The sequence below is a fragment of the Nymphalis io genome, chromosome 28, assembly GCF_905147045.1.
Source record: "Nymphalis io chromosome 28, ilAglIoxx1.1, whole genome shotgun sequence".
Taxonomy (NCBI): domain Eukaryota; kingdom Metazoa; phylum Arthropoda; class Insecta; order Lepidoptera; family Nymphalidae; genus Nymphalis; species Nymphalis io.
The window spans coordinates 6,876,310-6,897,465 of NC_065915.1; the positions used below are offsets into that span (position 1 = coordinate 6,876,310).

The following is a 21,156-nucleotide window of genomic DNA, read 5'->3' on the forward strand; positions in this document are numbered from 1 at the left end:
ATGGAGTGGGGACAAAACTAGCCCAAAGTTTCATGATCGAACCTGCAACTTACATCGCTAGGCTTTCCGTATACCATTGAGCTATTGACGCTTGGTTAAATTTTATTATCGGATTTTTTATTGTGACATTAGCTTAGCATTGAACATATAATAACAAACAATATAATAAACATATGTATAAGTAAGGTCCTCCAGACCGATTTCGGCCACGGCGGCTAATTTCAGGAGAGATTAGCCAACTGCTCAGGACATATTATAGTGCACAAGTGTGTGCGCAAACATAGGTGCACTCTCTATTCCTTCTCATAATCCGATGAGACGGCAATCCGACACGACCGGAAAGAGTTCAGGCGCAGGACTAACGGCTTCACGTGCTTTCTGAGGCACGGGAGTGTACACACTTCCAACTTCCAGACCCCGGGCTGCTACTGAGAATTTTCTGACAGAAAAATCCAATAACTATTTATTGGCCCGACCTGGAAATTGAACCCAGGACATCCGGGTCGGCGGCCTTATATCTAGCCATTAGATCAACGAGGCTGTATGGGAGCTATTACAACTAATTTTTGTTAAGTATTTAGACAATAAGCTTGTCAGTGTTTTGTATATATCAGAGAGTTACTTAATTGTTTTAAGGTCACAAATGTTTAATATATGTACTATAGATGTGCCTCTTCAAATAAATAAGTAACAGACAGTGTCGTATTTATGATATTAGTATTGATATAAGTATATATGTCTATATAAGTTTCTAGTCTTAAGTATTAATAATATTATACACAAGCCCGCAATGAAGCAGCGTGGCGGAATTAACTTCAAGCCTTCCCCTCCACAGAAAACATTTATATTTCTTCTTTTAAGGAGAAGTTTTAGAAGGTATTGGAGGAAGGTTATTCGTGTGGCAGATTTTATCCAATGTAGGTTGCCTCACGACATATTCCTTTAATGAAAACGAGCTGAATTAAGCAATAAGTACAAATTAAGCAGTTGAAACTCAAGAGGAACATCCTCGGCTTTGTACCCGCAATCATCGGCTAATATTCACGTATTTTTGGCCACTAGACCGTATCGACTCGAATATAAAATGTGTTAAATGAAGCCGTTGGTGAAAATACAACAAAGAACTCCATTGTTTCGCTAATGTTGATAAAGATCTTTTGAACATGATTGCGATCGTGATAGCCGATCGTCTTCGAAATGACAAAATACTTTACTTGGTAGGTCTTTGTGCAAGTTGGTAGGTACCACCCACGTAAGATATTCTACCGCCAAACAGCAATACTTGCGTATTCTTGTGTTGAAAGGTGAGTGACCTTTACACAGGCACAAGAGACATAACATCTTAGTTACCAAGGTTGGTGGTATTGACGATGTATTGGTTAAAATTTCATACACTATCAATCTCTAAGAGCTGGTAACCACCACAAGTGGCCTTTTTGTCAGTATGTCACCTATTTTGTTTTTAAAAAGATAACAATGAATGTTCTTTGCTTATTAACTGTAATTAGGGAGATGTAAATAAAAAAATTATATACTAAAATAATATATAATTATATGATGTAATATATAATTATATAATGTTTGTAATGATATGTATAAAAAAATGGATTATATCAAGTAAACTTTATTTTTATAAATAAATCAATTGCCATTTGTAATAGGCCACGTAACGTACAGCATACAGCACACAACCGTACAGCACCTCAGGAGGGATCGCTGACACAGCACGTGGCCGCGAAGTAGCCCTCGCGAGTCAGCTCTGCACGTACCACCTCAATTAGTCTAATATAATTATATGTATCATTCAATATGTGATCCAGTAACAATCAGTATTGTTTCATAGGATTAAGTTATATATATAAGGTAGGATTCAATATCTGCATCCAGCATCGAGCAGTATTGTGTCTTAGGATTAAGTTATATGTAATATTTAGTAATCAATAAGAGAGTTAATAGAAATCAACAAATCCTCCGGCTATTGTAAACGTAATAGGCCATAAAAGTCCATGTGGCGGTCACGAATTCACCTCCTCTCCGCTACTATAAGCGTTTCCAGCACGGTCAAAACTCTGCTTGTTATGTCTATATATGTTTCTTGAAGCTGCTATCATGGTTCAACGTCCAAGCGTTCTATCTAATGGATCATCGGGGCTTTTTTGAATAGTTTAACGGGACTTTTAAGTTGACGAATAGTTTAGATTTTCTTAAATACCTAGTAAAATGTTTCATTCGTACGTCATCGATAAAGATGGCTTCCATAGATAATAATAAGCTGAAAGTCAAGGTTGTTGGTTGAATTTAAAGCTATTAGAGTTTCGGGTCACATCTTTCGCGGGCCAGCCAAAGCGATGTACGGATAGCAAAACAAAAATGGATGTTATGTTTATGAATATTTAATTCTAGTAATTTCTTCAATTTTTAATAACTTTTTATTTTAAATTTGAATAAATTATTATTTTTGACATATATTATTTATTTTCAATATTTTATTGAATATATAAGGTAAATATTCTATGCTAATGCATATGTAAATTGTGTAAGTGTTGGTCGAAATAAAAATATATTATAAAAATAATATTTTTTAGAACTGAAGTTATCTTATGTATTAGGAAATATTGTCATACGCGAACAGTCTTACGCGAACAGTCTATTTATTTATTTATTTGTATATCCAACATTGTACTTAAAATACAACCAACACATGCTTATTTACTTATCAATTATAGGAGAACACACCATTTCCAACCACGTTAATAATATTTAGAATTTTCTTAAGTCATATAACAATGAGATGACATTGTTTTTAAAATATGTAATAATTAAAAAACATTTAAATAAAAATGTAATGTATGCCTTTTGCGTTTTAATTTTTTTTATAGATATACAGATCTATAGAAAGTCCCTTACATAAAATATCTATAGAAGATTTGTAGCGTATATCTATCCCTCATATGCATAAAGAATTTTCAAAGGGGTTACTCCAATGATGCAGTAACAGCCTATTAAAGTCGTATTGCTGGGTTTAAAACACCTCCTCTTGAAGGTTTTGGAGCTCAACACCACACCACTTTAAATAAGTGTCAGATTATAAACCGACATAGGCAGGTTTCCTCACGATGTTTTCCTTCACCGTCAAGCACGAGACGAATTAAAAGCATATGTTGTCTCAGTGATTATCTGGATTTGAATTCGCAATCTTCGTTTTAGATTTACGTGTTCCCATCATCCCAGTTACTTACATTGATGGCTTTAGGTCTTGAAATATTATATACAATATATAAAAATATAACAATAAAATATAAATAAAGTATTAGATTAAGAATTTTTTTTTGAAGATTATCGTTTTAATGTTTAATTAAATTTTTCTGCTGACTCTACCAAATCCTTCATTCTGGATTCCACGAATAAATAACGCGACCCGTTTGACGTTTATATAAGACAGAAATAGAATGAAAATTTTTGCATTCCCATATATTTCGCAAGAGTAAACGGTGGCCGGCGAAATTTGTTGTTAAAACTTTATTTTTAATCTGTGAACATATAAGGGATTAATGTTTTTTTAGGTAAGTCACTATTTTTTTTTTAATTGAAGTGTTGCAAGGTTTTAATTAATTATCTTAAGACATAATGTTAAACCCAATAATTGTGAATAAATAATAAAAAAAAAATACTTTTAGTTACCTCTGTATGGTTTGTAATTAGTTGTGATTAAAATTGCTAAGTCGATTTCGAAACGATTTTCAATTTGTGATTTAATTTATGTAATTTCGCATTTTTAAATTATCTTTTAAGTATATTTCAAATGTTTTTATTTTTAAGTCGTACTTTCAAATAACAATAAAATGAGTTAATTTATAAATAATCTTATTTCTCTATATTTATTTTGGATAGATCAAAATAAAATAAAATAAGAGTCGTCAATAATTTTAACAAAGGTCTAATATATATAAAGAAAATAAACATAAAAAAAATTGAATCAAAGTTTTAAAAACCCAAATACAAATTAAGCAAATACTAAATTTTAATATTAAGTAGGTACATTTAAAACAAAATACTTTTAAAAGTTACTAATACATAAATTATCTTTCAGGTAAAATATAAGGTATTTGAGAGTTTTATTTGAAAATAAAAATGGCGACAATACTGTTTCGAAGTGTCTTGTTCGTGATTTTATCGATATATGTGTTTGGAGACGAAATCGAAATGGAAGTACAGAGCGGAGCGATCATGAAGATGTTAAGGGTGAGTTTTATTACTAGAATAAACCGCGGCCTCACCAGCGTGGAGTTCAATTCGTGACAAAAAATTTTTAAAATATTTAAATTAGGTTACAGCGGTAGTTTAAAATAAAATGGACGTTTTGATAACTCACAAATAGTCATATTAACTTAAATAGAGGTAGTTTTGAAATCAGATAAATACATCAATTTTATTTATTTGTGTTGATAAGCAGATACGATTTTTAGTGGTCAATTGAAAAGATAAAATTAAGTTTAAAACTATCAATTCGGAATGTAAATTTTACTCAGAAGAACCGGCAAGAAAATCATTATTTCCCGATTGTACCTATGAAATTAATAATATTTTTTTTATAAAGTGATGATGAATGGTTTCCCATCGCCTTTAGACTTTAACGCCGTAAGAAATAATAACCATCCCTTACATCACCAATACGCTACCAAACTTGGAATTGGGGGTTGGATATTATATCCCTCGTGTAGGTACACTGGCTCACTCACCCTTCAAGGACATATCACAAAGTAATATACTATTTATACTTTAACTTGTACGTTTTTGTTATGTTAATTTTGATGTAATAATAACTATACCGTTGGAACTTGAAAAACTCCTTTCGAAATAACAGCAGACACAACGGACAAACAGACAAATAAAAATAAGAGTACTTTTAGTTTTGGTAAATTGCAAAAACCCAAAATAACTTAAAACGAAGACAATTTTGAAATGTCACAGCCTGTAAATGTCACACTGCTGGGCTAAGGCCTCCTCTCTTTTTTTGAGGAGACGGCTTCTAAGCTTATTCTACCACGCTGCTCCAATGCGTCTTGGTGGAATACACATGTGGCAGAATTTCAGTGAAATTGGACACATGTAGGTTTCCTCACGATGTTTTCCTTCACAGTTAAGCACGAAATGAATTATAATTATAAATTAAGAACATGAAAATTTAGTGGTTTGAACACACGATCATCAGTAAGATTCACGCGTTCTAACCACTGGGCCAACTCAGCTCACTTTATTTATTTGTACTCTTGTAATATTATGGCAGTCAAAAGTGAATTATAAATTGATTTTATATCCGTAACTTAATTTATGTCTAATTACGTCTTACGAGAATATAAAATAGTGAGGATACCTGCCTGGAATAAATATCGTAATAGGAACGGAGCGTTGTAGTTGCGGTTTATTTTCCTATTCTTTAATGTCATTACATACCATTGATAGAAAAGTTTTCAAATAAGTATACTGGTGGTAGGGCTTTGTGCAGGCCCGTCTGGGTGAATCATCAGATATTCTGCCGCTAAGTAGCAATACTTAGTATTGTTGAGTTCCGGTTTGAAGGGGTGAGTGAGCCAGTATATCTACAGGCACAAGGGACATAACATCTCAGTTCCCAAGATTGACGCATTGACGATGTAAGGAATGTTTTATATTTCTTACATCGCCAATGTCCGCCTGCCTGCCCGTTTGTTTGTTTTTTATTTTAGTTTAAACATAAATTTGTTACCTATTTTCGTAATTGTGGTTGCGAATGGTGTGTTATCCTATAATTGGTAGTAAATATTTAATTGTAACTAAATGTAAAGCATGCGTTGGTTGTATGTTATGTACAACTGTTGGAGAATAAATAAATATTGGCTTCGTCTAAATAGAGACAATCAATCATTACATTGAATTGAGAAATTAAATATAGATTTCTTTCTAGGTTTTAATGTTTGAGTTTGTTACAGGAAATGGTTAACCAGACAGCTTCGGATTCATTAAATTTACCGGCGAACTCGACGTCTATCAGAGAAAATATTACTGACACATTTAGGTGATGTATTCAAATCTTTATTTAGTTTTATTATTTAAGGTTCCCTTGTTGTGTTCCGGCTTGAAGGGTGAAGTAACCATATTTGGGAACGGAATTTGGGCGCGTGGGTTGATATATTGCATCCAAGGACTTACCATTTGTAGTCCATTTGTCTATCCTATAATGATATATGTATAACAAACATTTCAATAAAAGTTTATATAGAGTTTCGTTGATAAAATAAATATGTTTGTCTTATTATTATAATTATATATGTATATGAACGAAGCATATATATAAATAATAATAGTAAATACAAGGGAGTACAGAGCGGTCACGGGGAGGCGACGTCATAAGAGTGTGTCATGTCGTCGCTCTTACTCCCGAAGTACGCCAATATTTATGATAGATTTTCCTTTACAGCTGCGAGAATCGAACCTACGGCTACTACGCTGATGTGGACAATGACTGTCAGATCTTCCACGTGTGTCTTCCGTCACAGACACCCTCTGGGCGCAACGTCACGTTTAAATGGAGTTTCATTTGTCCCAAGGAAACTGTTTTTAATCAGGTAAATATAATGTTTTAAAATAATGACGATGTTCTTTGCATCTACCAGCTGAAGGAAAATAGGAGTCTATTTTACCACGCTGTTCCGATGTAGATTGATATTAATGAGTGCGGGTTTCATCACAATTCTCTTCACCATCGAGCTTGATGATCATGTCATCCTGATTTCGGCCACGGTGGCAAGTCTCAAGAGAGATGACTGTGCAGGATATATATAGGGCACAAATGTGTGCAAAAACACAGATGTACTTTTTATTCCCTCACTCTCTCATTCCGTTGTCGGCTCAAGAGAGATTAGCCAACTGTGCAGGATATATATAGGACACAAATGTGTGCAAAAACACAGATGTACTTTTTATTCCCTCACTCTCTCATTCCGTTGGGGCGGCAATCCGACACGACTGGAAAGAGTTCACGCGCAGGATCAACGGCTTTACGTGCTTTCCGAGACACGGCAATGTACACACTTCCAACTTCCAGCCTCCGGTCTGCTATTGCGAATCTTCATCGAACATGGAAAAAATTATTATAACAAATTAAGAACTTAAATACCCAGTATTACAATTACGTGTTCTAACCACTAGGCTATTTCATTTAAAAATGAATTATATACAGCGAAAAGCTCAGCGGTTACTGACAACTGAGTTATATTTATGTATAAATAAAATATTTCCAAGATGTTCACGCAAAATAATGTTTTAAATTAAAATGCAACACATGTAACCAAGTTTATCTTTAAAGTATACAAGTTATGTGATTTAAATCAGATAAAAGACTATAAGAATGCTAAGAAAATATATCCATAGCTATTCTTTGAGAAAAAAATCACTCATCACGTGATCACGATTGTGAATTGTTGAAATGCGATATTGAATATAATAATAATTTTATCAAAAATTCCATATACAGCTAAGCAGTGTTTAGTATTGTTGTGTTTCGTTTTGCGAGTTAGTTCACAGGGTTGGTGGCGCCTATGCCTATAGGTGATTACTTACGATCAGGTAGCCCATTTGCTCGTCCACCTATAACATAAAACGAAACTTGAATATGATATAAATATAATCACATATTAAAAATTTGTGTCGCTAGTAATATATCCCTCGTGCTCGTAGGGGTAGGAACACAATAATACTGTGTATTACTATAGAATATCAGATGAGTGGGTGATACCTAACTAGATGGACGACCACAAAGCCCTACCACCAAGTTAAATATACCTACTAGGCATAAACATAACGAACCGCGTCTTAAATATAAAAACCTTGCATTAATTAATTATTTTCGCTTTAAGCCTTTCAATAATCCTGAACTAACAGTTGTCTCTCTTCTAATCTTTTCTAGGAAGTATTAGTTTGCACAAGAGAAAGAGATTCAATCCCATGTGAAGAATCACCAGATTTCTACGACCTGAACATGGAAATAGGTAAAATAGCTAATCCAGATATTATAAAAGAAGAAGAAGTTAAAAAGGAAACTGAAAACGTTCCAACAAAGAAAGAAAATCGACAACCGAGTCGTAAGAAGCAGAATATCATCATGCAAGCTTTATTAAAAGAAGCTGAACCAATCGAAGAGCTGATAGACGAAGTGCTAACTGATGAAACAACAGCTAAATCTGATATAGAACTGGATACAAACGAATCTAAGCCTCAGCTTGAAGAATTTAAGATTGAAATTGATGAGAACACAAGACTGGGGACTGAGAGAAGTCTGAAAAGAACGGGACGGAAAATTTCACGAGGAACAATGAAGTTCAGATCTGATATTTGAATTGATTTCATTAATTTCCATCATCATCATCATTTGACGTTATCCGCTGTCATGTAAATATACGATACATTTAGAGAAAATATAGAATGTAAAAGATAGATTTTATTATGGTGTTTTATTTATTAACAGCAACATCGGCTGCGCCTGCGCAACATCGGCTGTGGAATACTTTCAAAATCTGTGTTTAACGAACTTAATGCATGTTTGAATTTTATGATATAAATTAAAAAAAAAAATGTTTTGGTTTTGTTAACTTGCAAATATTAAATTAAAACGAGTCAGTTGTTTTGAAATTATACACTGACGTTTCAATTTAATTTTTTACTATATAAGCGTATAGTGGAGATCATAGATATGTACGTAAATTTTAAATTATTATAACTTTTGAGAGACTCAACCAATTTTGATGAAACAAGGACTTAATGGTCCCTAGGAATACTCTTTATAATATTGCTTGAAATTGGCATTTTTACTTTTAACCGTTTCGAAGGTTGCCTCGGACGAACAGACAAATAGATTAAAAAAATGATTGTTGTGTATTGTGATTATTTTAATATCACAGGCAGGCGATTCAATTTTATTTATTTGTATAGATATATAGATTATTTAAAATAAATAGATACTTATATACCAACTTACAGCGGATGTTTAATTTTGATTTTAAGTTTATGGCCTTTTGTAATAAACAGTTAACAGCCTGTGAATATCCCACTGCTGGGCTAAGGCCTCCTCTTCCTTTTTGAGAAGAAGGTTTGGAGCTTATTCCACCACGCTGCTCCAATGCGGGTTGGTCCAATACACACGTGGCAGAATTTCAGTGAAATTTAACATATGCAGGTTTCTTCACGATGTTTTCCTTCACCGTCAAACACGAGATGAATTATAATTACAAATTACGCACATGAAAATTCAGTGGCTTGAACCCACGGTCATTGGTTAAGATTAACGCGTTCTTACCACTTTTTGTAATAAACAAATGAATATAATACAATAACTTATGTAGCTGCAATAAATAAACAATAAGATTCCACAGGATACTTTATTATGTGAACAGATTTTGCAGTCAACAGCTTCAAAGTAGCAACTTTCATCACGAGATTAAATAGGACCTGGTTAAGAGATTTGGAATAATCATTTTTTAGTGCTCACCAAAATTTTTTTTCAAAATTTTTAATTCTATCAGATCTAACGTTTAAAGCTGTTTTTGATGTCAGTGAGTCATTTTAAAATTTTATTAAGTATATTATCCATCCTTTTTTGTTTAATATATATAAAAAACACAATGTACACAAACGAGAATAAATTAGTAATTTTTAAATATGTCGATACGACCACTATTAACATATTTAGGTTATTAGACCTTTAAATTTAATACTTTGATCAAATTATATTAATTGTGTAATGGCATGCATTAACATTAATTTTAAATTAATTTGAAAAAAATAGTAACAAGTCATTTTTTGAAATTAATTTTTGATTGATTTAATTAAATAGCTTTCAAACACATGCTAAGTAATACTTCTTATCAAAATGTGAAACAATTTTTTATTTTACGTTTGAAAATAAATTAAAAACTGAACGCTTGATTAACATTACAAATGGACTTTCAATCCATAAATTAGTTAGCTGAGTTATTTCAAAGCAGTAATATACTTAGAAATAATGACTTAGAATTAGCGAGCAAAAATGATGAGAATAATTTTAATCATATTCGTTTTCAAATGTGTATCCGGCGACGATGACAGTTACGAGAAATTTATCGATTCTTTACCAGAGGATGAAAAGCGGGAATTCCTGGATCGTATCGCGAGAAGGATTCTTGAAGATATAAATACTGATAATGTACCCGATAAGTCTCAAGTAGAAATCCCTGATGATCAACTTGAAGTACATGATGCGTACGTAAAGGATATACTTAAAGAAGAAACAGATCGCTTAAAAGATGAAAAGAAAACAGAAGATTCCGTGAGAATCGAGGAACCCAGTGATGATGGTGATAATGGTGACGGTAAAAGATATATAGATTTGACATTACGCAGTGGAAAGAGATCAAAGAGAAAAAATGTAGACCAAGATATACAATTGGAATCTACAAGTGTGCCTTTTAATGTTATTCCAGTTAAAACTAAATATAATAATGAAACACCCATTGAAGTTTCAAATGAAGAATTAAAAGACAATTCATCTATTACAAAACAAGATACAAATTTTACAAGCAACGATAATATAAATAATTCATCCCTTATTTCAGATCAAGATGATTTAATACAAACATCGTTAAATAAAAATCTACGAAAAATATTCCAAAACGATAACGTCCTGGAAACCATTTCATCAAATGATGCAAAATTCGATAACAATAGTTTAGAAAAAGAAGATTACAATATAAACAGTGAAACAATTACGCCATCATCTAAAGAACAAATGGTCAATACAACAAGTGAAGACATTAAAATTGATGAACTTAGTGCTAATGAAAAAGGTGATTTAGATGAAGATGTAAGAACAGATGTACCCACAATTGTTGTTAACAATATTTCAACTACAGTATCTACGATACATACTACTACTACTACAAATAATAGGACAAATGATCTTGATACTACAACAGTCCACCAAATGAAACCAGAAAATACTTCTGAAATCATCAATCATCCATTTCAAAGGAAAGGAGGCCTAAATATTAACAAAAACGTATCTAGTACCGTTGATACTAATACGACTGACATTAATGACCTGGAAATTGACAGTTTAATCCAATTAACTCCATCACCAATTGATATTTTGAAAGTAAATAATTCTGAGGATGGTACTAAATTTGTTGAAATTAAAAATGAAGATGAAAATCATGCTACAAATAGTATTTCAAATGCCACTGCAGTGAGAAAAAATGTTGATATTAAAAGTGTTGATATTGTAAATGAGAAGGATGATTCGAATGATAATAAGGAACCTAAGGCAAGTTTACGTTCAGTGTCAGATGATTTAGAATCAGAGGAGGACAATAAGGTATTGATCAAAACAGTACATAGTAAACCTGGACTAGAAAAAGAATATGAGGTATATGAAGTTGGTAAGTAGGCTTCATTTTAATAAATTTCTAAAAAGTTATAAAGTCATAAATAATATCGAATTAGTTTTGTATTAAAATGTTGTTACAGCTGCAGAAAAACCCCCATTTACATTGCAAAACAATATTAAGATAAATGAACAGCCACGCTATGTACCGATATATGATTACGCTCCTGAAAAAGCATATTTCAGACCGTATGATAGATTTGGACCGAATTTCGAAGAAGCTGAACCGGAATATTTACAAAATTATAATATTTTCGAAAATATAGAAGAAGATAATATGAATACAATCAATATACCAAATAAAAGAAGTAGATTTGGCAGTTATAAAAAGATTAATCAAGGAGAGTTTAAAATACAAAACAATAATTATCCAAATAATAAAGATACTTCGAAAATGTATGGTTTTATGAAACCTGTACATTTTGCGAATCAAAAAATGTATTATAATCCATACGATTACTTGGATATAGAATACAATAATCGTTATAATGATCGATCGTTTTTGAGACAGGGCAGCTATCGATCGAAATACAAACCATTTCCGAATTCAAATGAGCTGGATCATCCTTATAATGCAATACACAAAAGTAAAACACTAAAAGATCATGTCAGAGCTATCAGAAATATACTATATTTGCAGGAAGTTTTCGGTTACGTACCAGATATCGAGACTGAGAATCGAAAATTTGATCAAGAAACTAAGAAAAAGAAAGAAAATGTTTTAAAAAACCATCCAGAAGAGGATATTGGTATAGATTACTATTACGATCGAGTTAGTTCAAAAGAAGAATCAGAGAATCCAGTACGTGGAAATATATCTAAAGTGAAAAAACTACAAAATAAAGATGTAATTAGAAATTTGCCGCCAGGTTTAAATATAAGCAATCAAAAACAAACCTTGGGCTTAAGCAGTGATGAATTTTTAAACAAATTAAACGATATAATAGCTGATGATAAGAAATTCAGTTCATTTTTTGATGCAATGTTGAATGTAACAGCTGATAACATTAGGTTTAATAACGAGGCTTTAGAACATTATGATTGGTTAAAAACTTCAGTGAACATTCAGTCAGCTGTTAGGAAGTTGTTAACATTAGCGTAAGTAATAATACATATAAGTATAAGAACTTATTTTATGAAATAGGTAATCGGACTGGGGAACAATTCTAGTAACAAATTGTCACTTTATCGCAATCGAATCGACGCGTGATCGTTGCCGTTTTTCCGTTTTCCTATTGTTTGATTTAATTATCGACTATTGTTATAAGAGTTAAGAATTAAGTTTGGTTTTGACACAACGCTATATGTTAACACCATATTGGTTCGGTTCCGATTCGAATAAATACAGATGATTCAAAGTTGGATCGGAATTGAATCGGGAACGTGTCGTAATAAATTAGAAGAATTCGGCCCCTGGTGGGCCATAGACATGGTGATGTAAGAAATATTAACAATTTTTAGTCAGAACAATGACAGGACTATACATAATATAGATCTTATTGTAAAAATATTTATTTATTTACAAGAAATTTACATCGTATATACTTTTACTCGGCGGTAGGGCTCTGTGTCCATCTGTATGGGTATCATCCACTCAGCAGATATTCTACAGCCAAACAGCAATGCTTAGTATGGTTGGTTTCAAGGGAAAGTGAGCTGTGTGACTACAGGTATAAGAGACATAACATCTTAGTCCCAATGGTGGTGGCTCATTGGTTATGTACGCCAATTTCTATGGAAAGTATTGACCACTTACCATAAGGTGGCAATTTCCCGTCGGCTGCCTATAATTAAAAAAAAAATGTTGATGCCAGTCCAACAAGAAATACATTAAATATGATATGAACAGCAAAAGAAAAAATAATAAATGTCAGTTAAAAACTCTTTGATAATATTATCTTTCAGAGAAAGCCTACAAAATGGTGAAGACGTACATCCCAAAGATCTTGAACTGTTGAAATATAGCATCTACCAGTTTAAATCGTCACAAATGATGTTGAGAGATGGTCTTCGAGGTTTGAGTAGAAATGTTAAAATGAGAAAACAAAAGAAAGGTATCCTGCCTAAAAACAATAGAAATAGGAACAGAATCAAACAGCCATTGAAACTTTGGAAGGATTTCGCAAAGTATCTAAGAATTGTTAATTATGATGGTAGTGAACAAAAATTAACTCTATTGTATGACTTTGAAGATTTCTTACAAAATCTACTATTCTATTTGAACGAAGTAAGTTTTTTTTATATACATATACATATAAATAGCTCTCTTTCTCTATAAGTTATAGCTTTGACGGGTCGGTTAGCATGGTTGGTAGATACTTGCCTTTCACGACGAATGTTATGGGTTCGATTCCCACCCAGGACAGACATTTGTGTGCAAGAACATGTCTGTTTGTCCTGAGTCTGGGTGTAATTATCTATATAAGTAAGTATTTACAAAGAGAAAAGTAGTATATGTAGTATATCAGATGTCTGGTTTCCATAGTACAAGCTCTGCTTAGTTTGGGATCAGATGGCCGAGTGTGAATAATGTCCCAGGATATTATTTGATTCATCTCTCTCGTTTAACGAAATTTGATGTTCAAATTTTACTCTGAATTCTTGACCCACGAATATATTAACGAAAGCATGTCTATTTGTTATCTTATCCCTACTAAACCACTTACTAGTGACTTTTTAACAGAGTATCCTGAGTCCTAAATAAAAATATAGGCATATAGATTGCAGTATTTTTTATACAGACATTTACAATTGACTTGGTAAACTAACACAATAAATTGGGTTGTATAAATTTCGGTAACCAATCAGCACGGTTAAGCCACCACGATGTGATCGCTGTGCTTTTCCCCCTTTTTGCCCAGGGGTGGAATATTTCCAGATAATTGATAACCGTTTCAAATTTCAGTTCCATGATGCCGTAAAACACGTAGCGATGGTTACGAGATTTCGAGACCAAAAATGGTTCAATGACCTTAAGCAAATATTCTTTAGAAATGCTACGAAAAAGCAACTTGGACAAGTCGTTTTACATCTGTGTCTAGCTAATCTTCTCGATCGTGTCGAAGAAGACGCTATCAATGGGTCAGATGACAATTTTAGAGAATTCGTTGAGAATAATTCGGAAGCCGTCAAGAGCACTAAGAAGGAATTTGTATTCGTTTTGCGCATTTTAAATGAATTAAATAGATTATATGCTTAATATTAGCGGTGTGAGTTTGTATATATGTAGACCTCGCACATATTTACCATTTGAAAGGTACATTATTCCAGATGTAAATGATGGGTATATTGTGATGGCAACTAATCCGCAAAAATCGTGACATTGAAATCTTCCACCATGAGCGTTGCGTAAATAATTAATGTTGCATGAAAATAATGTATAGCTCAATTAATCCTTATGTAAATAAAAAAAGTCCAAGGTAGCATATAGCTATCATTTATATGTAGATAACTCGCTACACCCATTTTTATTATAAATAAAAGGATAGTAACATCACATACACTACCCGTCTCTCCCTTTTTTAAGAGAAGGTTTAGAGCTTATACCACCATGCTGCTCCAATGCGGGTTGGTGGAATACACATGTGGCATAATTTCAGTGAAATTAGATACATGCAGGTTTCCTCACAATGTTGTCTTTCACCGTCAAGCACGAGATGAATCATAAACACCAATTAAGTACATGAAAATTTAGTGGTGCTTGCGCGGATTTGAACCCACGATCATCGGTTAAGATACACGCGTTCCAACCACTGGGCCATCTCGGTCGTGGCCACATCACAACTGTAGTTTAGGTTAATTATCACGAATTGAAATCCTAATCGAAATAAATAACATGGTATTTTTAAACGATTCATGTTAATAAACATTGCTTTTCATAAAAAAATATAAAATTACTAAAACGATTTATTTAAATGAACGCATAAATAAATACGCAGGGCGTGTTGTACGATGTCTTAGCCCTTTAGCCGAATTCTATTAACTTATAATGATTGCGACACGTTCCCGATTCAATTCCGATCCAACTTTGAATCATCTGTATTTATTCGAATCGGAACCGAACCGATATGATGTTAACATATAGCGTTGTGTCAAAATCAAACGTAATTGTTAACTGTTATATCACCAGCCGAAAGACGTCCACTGCTGGACAAAGGCCTCCCCCAAGGATTTCCACGTTGGCCGATCTTGCGCTGCCCGCATCCAACGGCTTCCCGCGACTCGTTCTAAGTCGTCGGTCCACCTTGTAGGGGGCCTGCCCACGCTGCGTCTTCCGGTTCGTGGTCGCCACTCGAGAACCTTTCTGCCCCAGCGGCCGTCGGTTCTGCGAGCAATGTGCCCCGCCCACTGCCACTTCAATTTAGCAATTCTTCGGGCTATGTCGGTTACTTTGGTTCGCCTGCGGATTTCATCATTTCTGATTCGATCTCGCAGAGAAACTCCGAGCATAGCCCTCTCCATTGCCCTTTGAGTGACCTTGAGCCTTCTTATGAGGCCCATTGTGAGCGACCACGTCTCTGATCCATAAGTCATCACTGGCAACACACACTGGTCGAAGACTTTCGACTTGAGACACTGCGGTATTTGGGATGAGAAGATATCGTGTAGCTTCCCGAACGCTGCCCAGCCGAGTTGAATTCGACGATTGACCTCTTTCTCGAAGTTGGACCTACCTAGTTGGATGGTCTGACCTAGGTAGACATAGTTGTCTACAACTTCGAGTGCAGAATTTCCAACCTTGACTTGAGTGGGTGCAACATGGATGTTCGACATGATTTTCGTCTTGTCCATGTTCATTTTTAGACCCACTTGTTGGGAAACCCTGCTGAGGTCATCGAGCATAGTGCCGAGGTCTTCCAAGGTCTCAGCCATAATTACAATGTCATCGGCAAATCGAAGATGAGTGATGTACTCGCCGTTAATATTGATGCCAAGTCCGTTCCAGTCCAGAAGCTTGAAAACATCTTCCAATGCAGCGGTAAACAGTTTCGGAGATATCACGTCTCCCTGTCTTCGGTTAAGATTCACATTAAGACCCACGATCATCGGTTAAGATTCACATGTTCTTACCACTGGGCCATCTCAGCTCTTTAGTTTGTTTTAATAAAATATTAATGTTATTTTATTTATTATTACAGCACCACCTACCTCATATCCCATGAGTTATTTCTTACACCGTTGGTTGCCTGGAAGAGATCGCTATGTAGCGATAAGGTCGCCAAAATTGTTTTCTTATTTCAGAATGCTACCTGCCTAGTATTTAGAACACGTGGGTTCAAACTCGGGCAAGCACCACTGAATTTTCATGTGCTTAATTTGTATTTTTAATTCATCTCGTGCTTGGCGGTGAAGGAAATCGTCGTGAGGAAACCTGCATGTGTCTAATTTCCTTGAAATTATGCCACATGTGTATTCCACCAACCCGCATGGGCGCAGCGTGGTGGAATAAGCTCCAAACCTTATCCTCAAAAAGGGAGAGGAGGCCTTAGCCCAGCTTTGGAACATTTACAGGCTGTTACTGTACTCTTATTTAGGCTGTATCTATGTTTTGCATTTTTTTTCTTTTTGTGGTGTACAATAAAGTATAAAGTACACGCTTAGGTTGTTTCAGAAATTGAAATCTTGCACTTTTTTGGTGGTAAGGTTTATTGCAAGCCTGTCCATGTAGATACCATCCACCCGTCACATACAATACAAACCGTATGTATTCGGTACTCTGTATCGGGTGCGCCATCTAGTACCGAGTAACGAAACGTTACACACAAATACATTTCGTTACTCGCATTTTTCGTAGTATGGGTATCTGCATTGTTTCAGTTTACGCAAGTATGTTGATGTGTGTATAGAAACATTTGCTGATCGTATGTTTTACGCATGCGCGAGCATATTCGGTGAATTTAAAAACGTACGTTACAAAGAGCGATGTTTGTTTATGAAGTGAAGTGAATTTGGAAATACGTCGTCCAAGTTTTTTACTGTTTATTAAAGGTATTGTGTGTGTAGACAAAGTTTTAGATTAGAACAGAAACAAGGAAAGAAAGTATTTTTTACAAATTAGGAATATGTGCGTTTATGTTTTTTATTATCAGGTATTTTCACGGTTTTTTTGTTCTTATCCTAAAAGAGGTATTATAATAAAGCCGCTCTAATGAGATTAAATTAATTCTTGGTTAACAAAAGCTGTTAACTATCAAATATTGTTAGTTGTTTATTTTCGATTTATTATTATTTATACTTATAATTTTTTTCATTTTACAGTTCAATTTACTTGCTACAATGGACAAGAAAAGAAGTAAACTATGAGGTTTTTTTACGCAGACATAAGACAATAAGGCATAATGTGATCTTTGTCATTCGTTGTATTCAGTGAAAGGCGGCTCTACTACTAATTTGAAAAAGCATCTCATGAAAAAATACAGATCAACCTATGAAACCATCATTCCATGCTCCGTGTCAGATGCAGCATTTCTGGAAGCTCCTATACCATCAACTTCAGCAAGTACAGAATCTACTAATCCTGTAATTAAAACAAATGAAAAAAATTCGCAGCAGACTAAGTTGAGTGCAATTATTAAACGCTCAGTAGGTGTAGTAAGAGAAAAAAATAATAATGATTTAATTTTTAAAATGATAGTTAAAGACCTTCAGCCTTTTTCTGTAGTTGAAGACGCGGGTTTAAAAGATCTTATTAATTACTTAGAGGCAGGTTACAAAATGCCTTCATGGTACATATTAAGCAATACTTTATTGGATGCTCAATACTCAGAAGTTCAAAAAATAAAATAAAAGAAGAATTGGAGAGCGCAAAATATGTATCGATCACCACCGATGGCTGGACTTCGAGAGCAACAACTTCTTAACAAGCTGTAACAGCCTACTATTTATTAAATTGGGAGTTGAAGTCTGCTTTATAGCAGAAGCAGAATTACAGCGAACATGAAGGTGGCTGTACGATTAACAAATTATGAACATTTGCCGTGTATCGTTCACGCTGTTAATTTAGTCGTGCGTGCAGGACTCCAGGACTGTGGACTCGGGGAGCTGATAAAAAAAATAAAAGCCCTTGTGGAACATATCCGCAAAAGTCCAATAGCTACCAAAAAGTAATTGCAATGCAAGAGCAGCTGAGACTTAATCAAAAACCATTGAAGCTTAAAATGGACGCAGTGACCAGATGGAACAGTACCCTGGACAGGATTGAGAGGATTTGTTTACTTCAAGAACCTTTAGAAGCGTCTCTTGGGATCCTACATAATCCGGTAGAAAATCTTTCGGAAGGCGAATGGCAAACACTGCCAGAAATAATAAAAATTCTGAAGCCATTCAAGCAACTCACTGAAGAAAGTCTTCAGGAAAAAAGTGTCTGTTTCAATGGTCCTGGCTTCGACAGAAAGTATGATTAGAATTTTTCACAATTTAGATACAAATATTATATATTATGTAACAGATACCGGAAAGAAACTGGCAAATAAAATAATGACGGAATTTAAAAGTAGATTCAAGAATTTTTATAGGCACCCAGTGTTATCTAAAGCAGCACTGTTAGACCCGCGTTTTAACAAGCTGGCATTTAGGTTTGATGCATCAAGTTACGAGTCTGCCAAAGATGCATTGAAAACTGAGCTGCAAAATGAATTTAACTTTCATAAGCTGTCAATAGAACCTAACGAGAACGAATCGACGTTAGCTATATCTACTGGCGACGCCGACGCTGATAACGCCTTAATATGGAAATATTTTGACGCTTTGGCAATGTCAGCGTCGGCTTCGAACTCTATAGTTAGCAGCAGCATAATTACCATGAGGCAATATCTAGAAGAACGCATCATTCCTCGAAATGTCCTTTGAAATGGTGGCAGGCAATTCTATACCCTGAACTCTCAAACTCTCAAAAAATATTTATCAGTGATGGCTACCTCGGTACCATCTGAAAGGACTATTTCCAAATCGGAGCAAATTTTAAGTGAGAGGCGCAGCTCTATTCAATCAAAGCGAATAAAAAAGATTTTATTTTTGAATATGAACCAGAAATTCCTGCCATAAAATGTTTTTATTTAATAACCTAGAGTAGGTTCAATTTTATTCTAAAGAAAAAGGTTTTCTTTGTTGTGTTTGGTGTTTGGTTTTGTTTTAGTTTTGTTTAAAATATGTTTTTATTTTATTTTAAGAGCAAAAGATTTTTGTTGTTGTTCAAATTTTGCTTAAAACATGTTCTATTTCATTTTCATTCTAAGCAAATCAATTTTTATGTTCATTTATCGTGAGAATGCTATTTAAATATTACTATCAATAAATAATTTTCGACACCTATTTGTTGCTTTTTCATTATAATTGATGCACAATGGATTGCGATGTTACTCTGATATAACATAAGCTCACAGGTTAAATTTTCAAAATAGTAAATCCGAATTTTTCACGAGAAATAACGAGTAACGTAACGATACTATAGTAACGAAGTACTCGTTAAAAAGGGTAAGCTTTTTTTTCGTTACTTTTACACCTTTAACGAACAGTAATACTTAGTATGCAAGAAAACTATCTTGCAGCACCAATGTCTTCTTGACTTACTGTGTCGCCCTTTTGTCAGATCAACAACCTTTTAGATATAAAAATAATTTAAAAAAATATATAAATAAAATATTCTTTATTATTCTTAAAAACACTACTACTCAGATTATATACTTAAAAATGCAGTATTATAAATATATACATAATATTTTACAGGATTTTCTGTGTAAAACACTTTAAAATTATGTTTGAACGAAATCATTTGTGTATAAAATCGATTTTTGTATTGTATATAATTTCGTATATCTAAAGCAAAACTTATCTACTAGTTCCCTGGTTTGCAATGGGACTTTGATATTATATAAAAAAGTAACTCAATAAATACACACATATACATACGTTCATACATATGTATTTGATATAGACGCAAATAAAGTTAAAAACTAACGGCCTTAATTATAAAAGCTGGTTAGCGTGTGGTCAGTTAAGCCATGCTCTGTCTTCTTCTTTCTAATGTCAAATCAATAATGAAAGAAAGAGAGAAATCAGTGTGTAACTAAACGGTTAATCATGGTTAATACAAAGAAGGATTCTGGTATTCAATACGACATTATTTATACAAACAACATGATCTTTGGATTATATTTTACGGTGAAATTGTAAAGATCATTCGTTTTATAAAAAAAGATAGATTGTAAGCTCTCGAAAAATTGCGAATGGAGCATTCAATTTACAGTAAAAGAAAGAGAAAGAAAGATAGATAGAAAGAGAGGAATATATATTTTTTGGAGAATAATACTTATGTGTCTATTAATTCTTTAAATTAAAGCAGCACTGGTTATATATATGTCCTTAAAAGGGACAGGAAAGGTGTTTATAATTTGAATTAAATTATACAGTACAGTAACAGCATTTGAATGTCCTACTGCTGGGCTAAGGCCTCCTCTCCCTTATTTGAGGAGAAGGTATGGAGCTTATTCCACCACGCTGCTCCAATGCGGGTTGGTAGAATACACATGTGGCAGAATTTCAGTGAAATTAGACTCATGCAGGTTTCCTCACGATGTTTTCCTTCACCGCCAATCACGCAATGAACTATAATTACAAATTAAGCACATGAAAATTCAGTGGTGCTTGCCCGGGTTTAAACCCACGATCACCGATTAAGATTCACGCGTTCTTACCACTGGGCCATC

At 33.8% G+C, this 21,156-nt stretch overlaps 2 protein-coding genes across 3 annotated transcripts; both read left to right on the forward strand.

Annotated features, from left to right (window-relative positions):
* Window positions 1–4,131: 4,131 nt before the first annotated feature.
* LOC126779208 (uncharacterized) lies at window positions 4,132–8,432 on the forward strand. Its single transcript, XM_050503125.1, has 4 exons — window positions 4,132–4,242; window positions 5,970–6,055; window positions 6,458–6,605; window positions 7,946–8,432. The coding sequence occupies exons 1-4, from the start codon at window positions 4,132–4,134 to the stop codon at window positions 8,372–8,374; spliced, it is 774 nt and encodes a 257-aa protein (XP_050359082.1). The 3' UTR covers window positions 8,375–8,432.
* Window positions 8,433–9,969: 1,537 nt separating this feature from the next.
* On the forward strand, window positions 9,970–14,656 carry LOC126779175 (putative uncharacterized protein DDB_G0282133). Of its 2 annotated transcripts, XM_050503069.1 has the most exons (5): window positions 9,971–10,382; window positions 10,626–11,447; window positions 11,536–12,550; window positions 13,358–13,679; window positions 14,358–14,656. In XM_050503069.1, exons 1-5 carry the CDS (start codon window positions 10,061–10,063, stop codon window positions 14,649–14,651), a joined length of 2,775 nt encoding a protein of 924 aa, XP_050359026.1. In that variant the 5' UTR covers window positions 9,971–10,060; the 3' UTR covers window positions 14,652–14,656. The 2 variants fall into 2 exon arrangements, with proteins under 2 accessions (XP_050359025.1, XP_050359026.1); XM_050503068.1 differs by having other exon boundaries at window positions 9,970–11,447.
* Window positions 14,657–21,156: the final 6,500 nt, after the last annotated feature.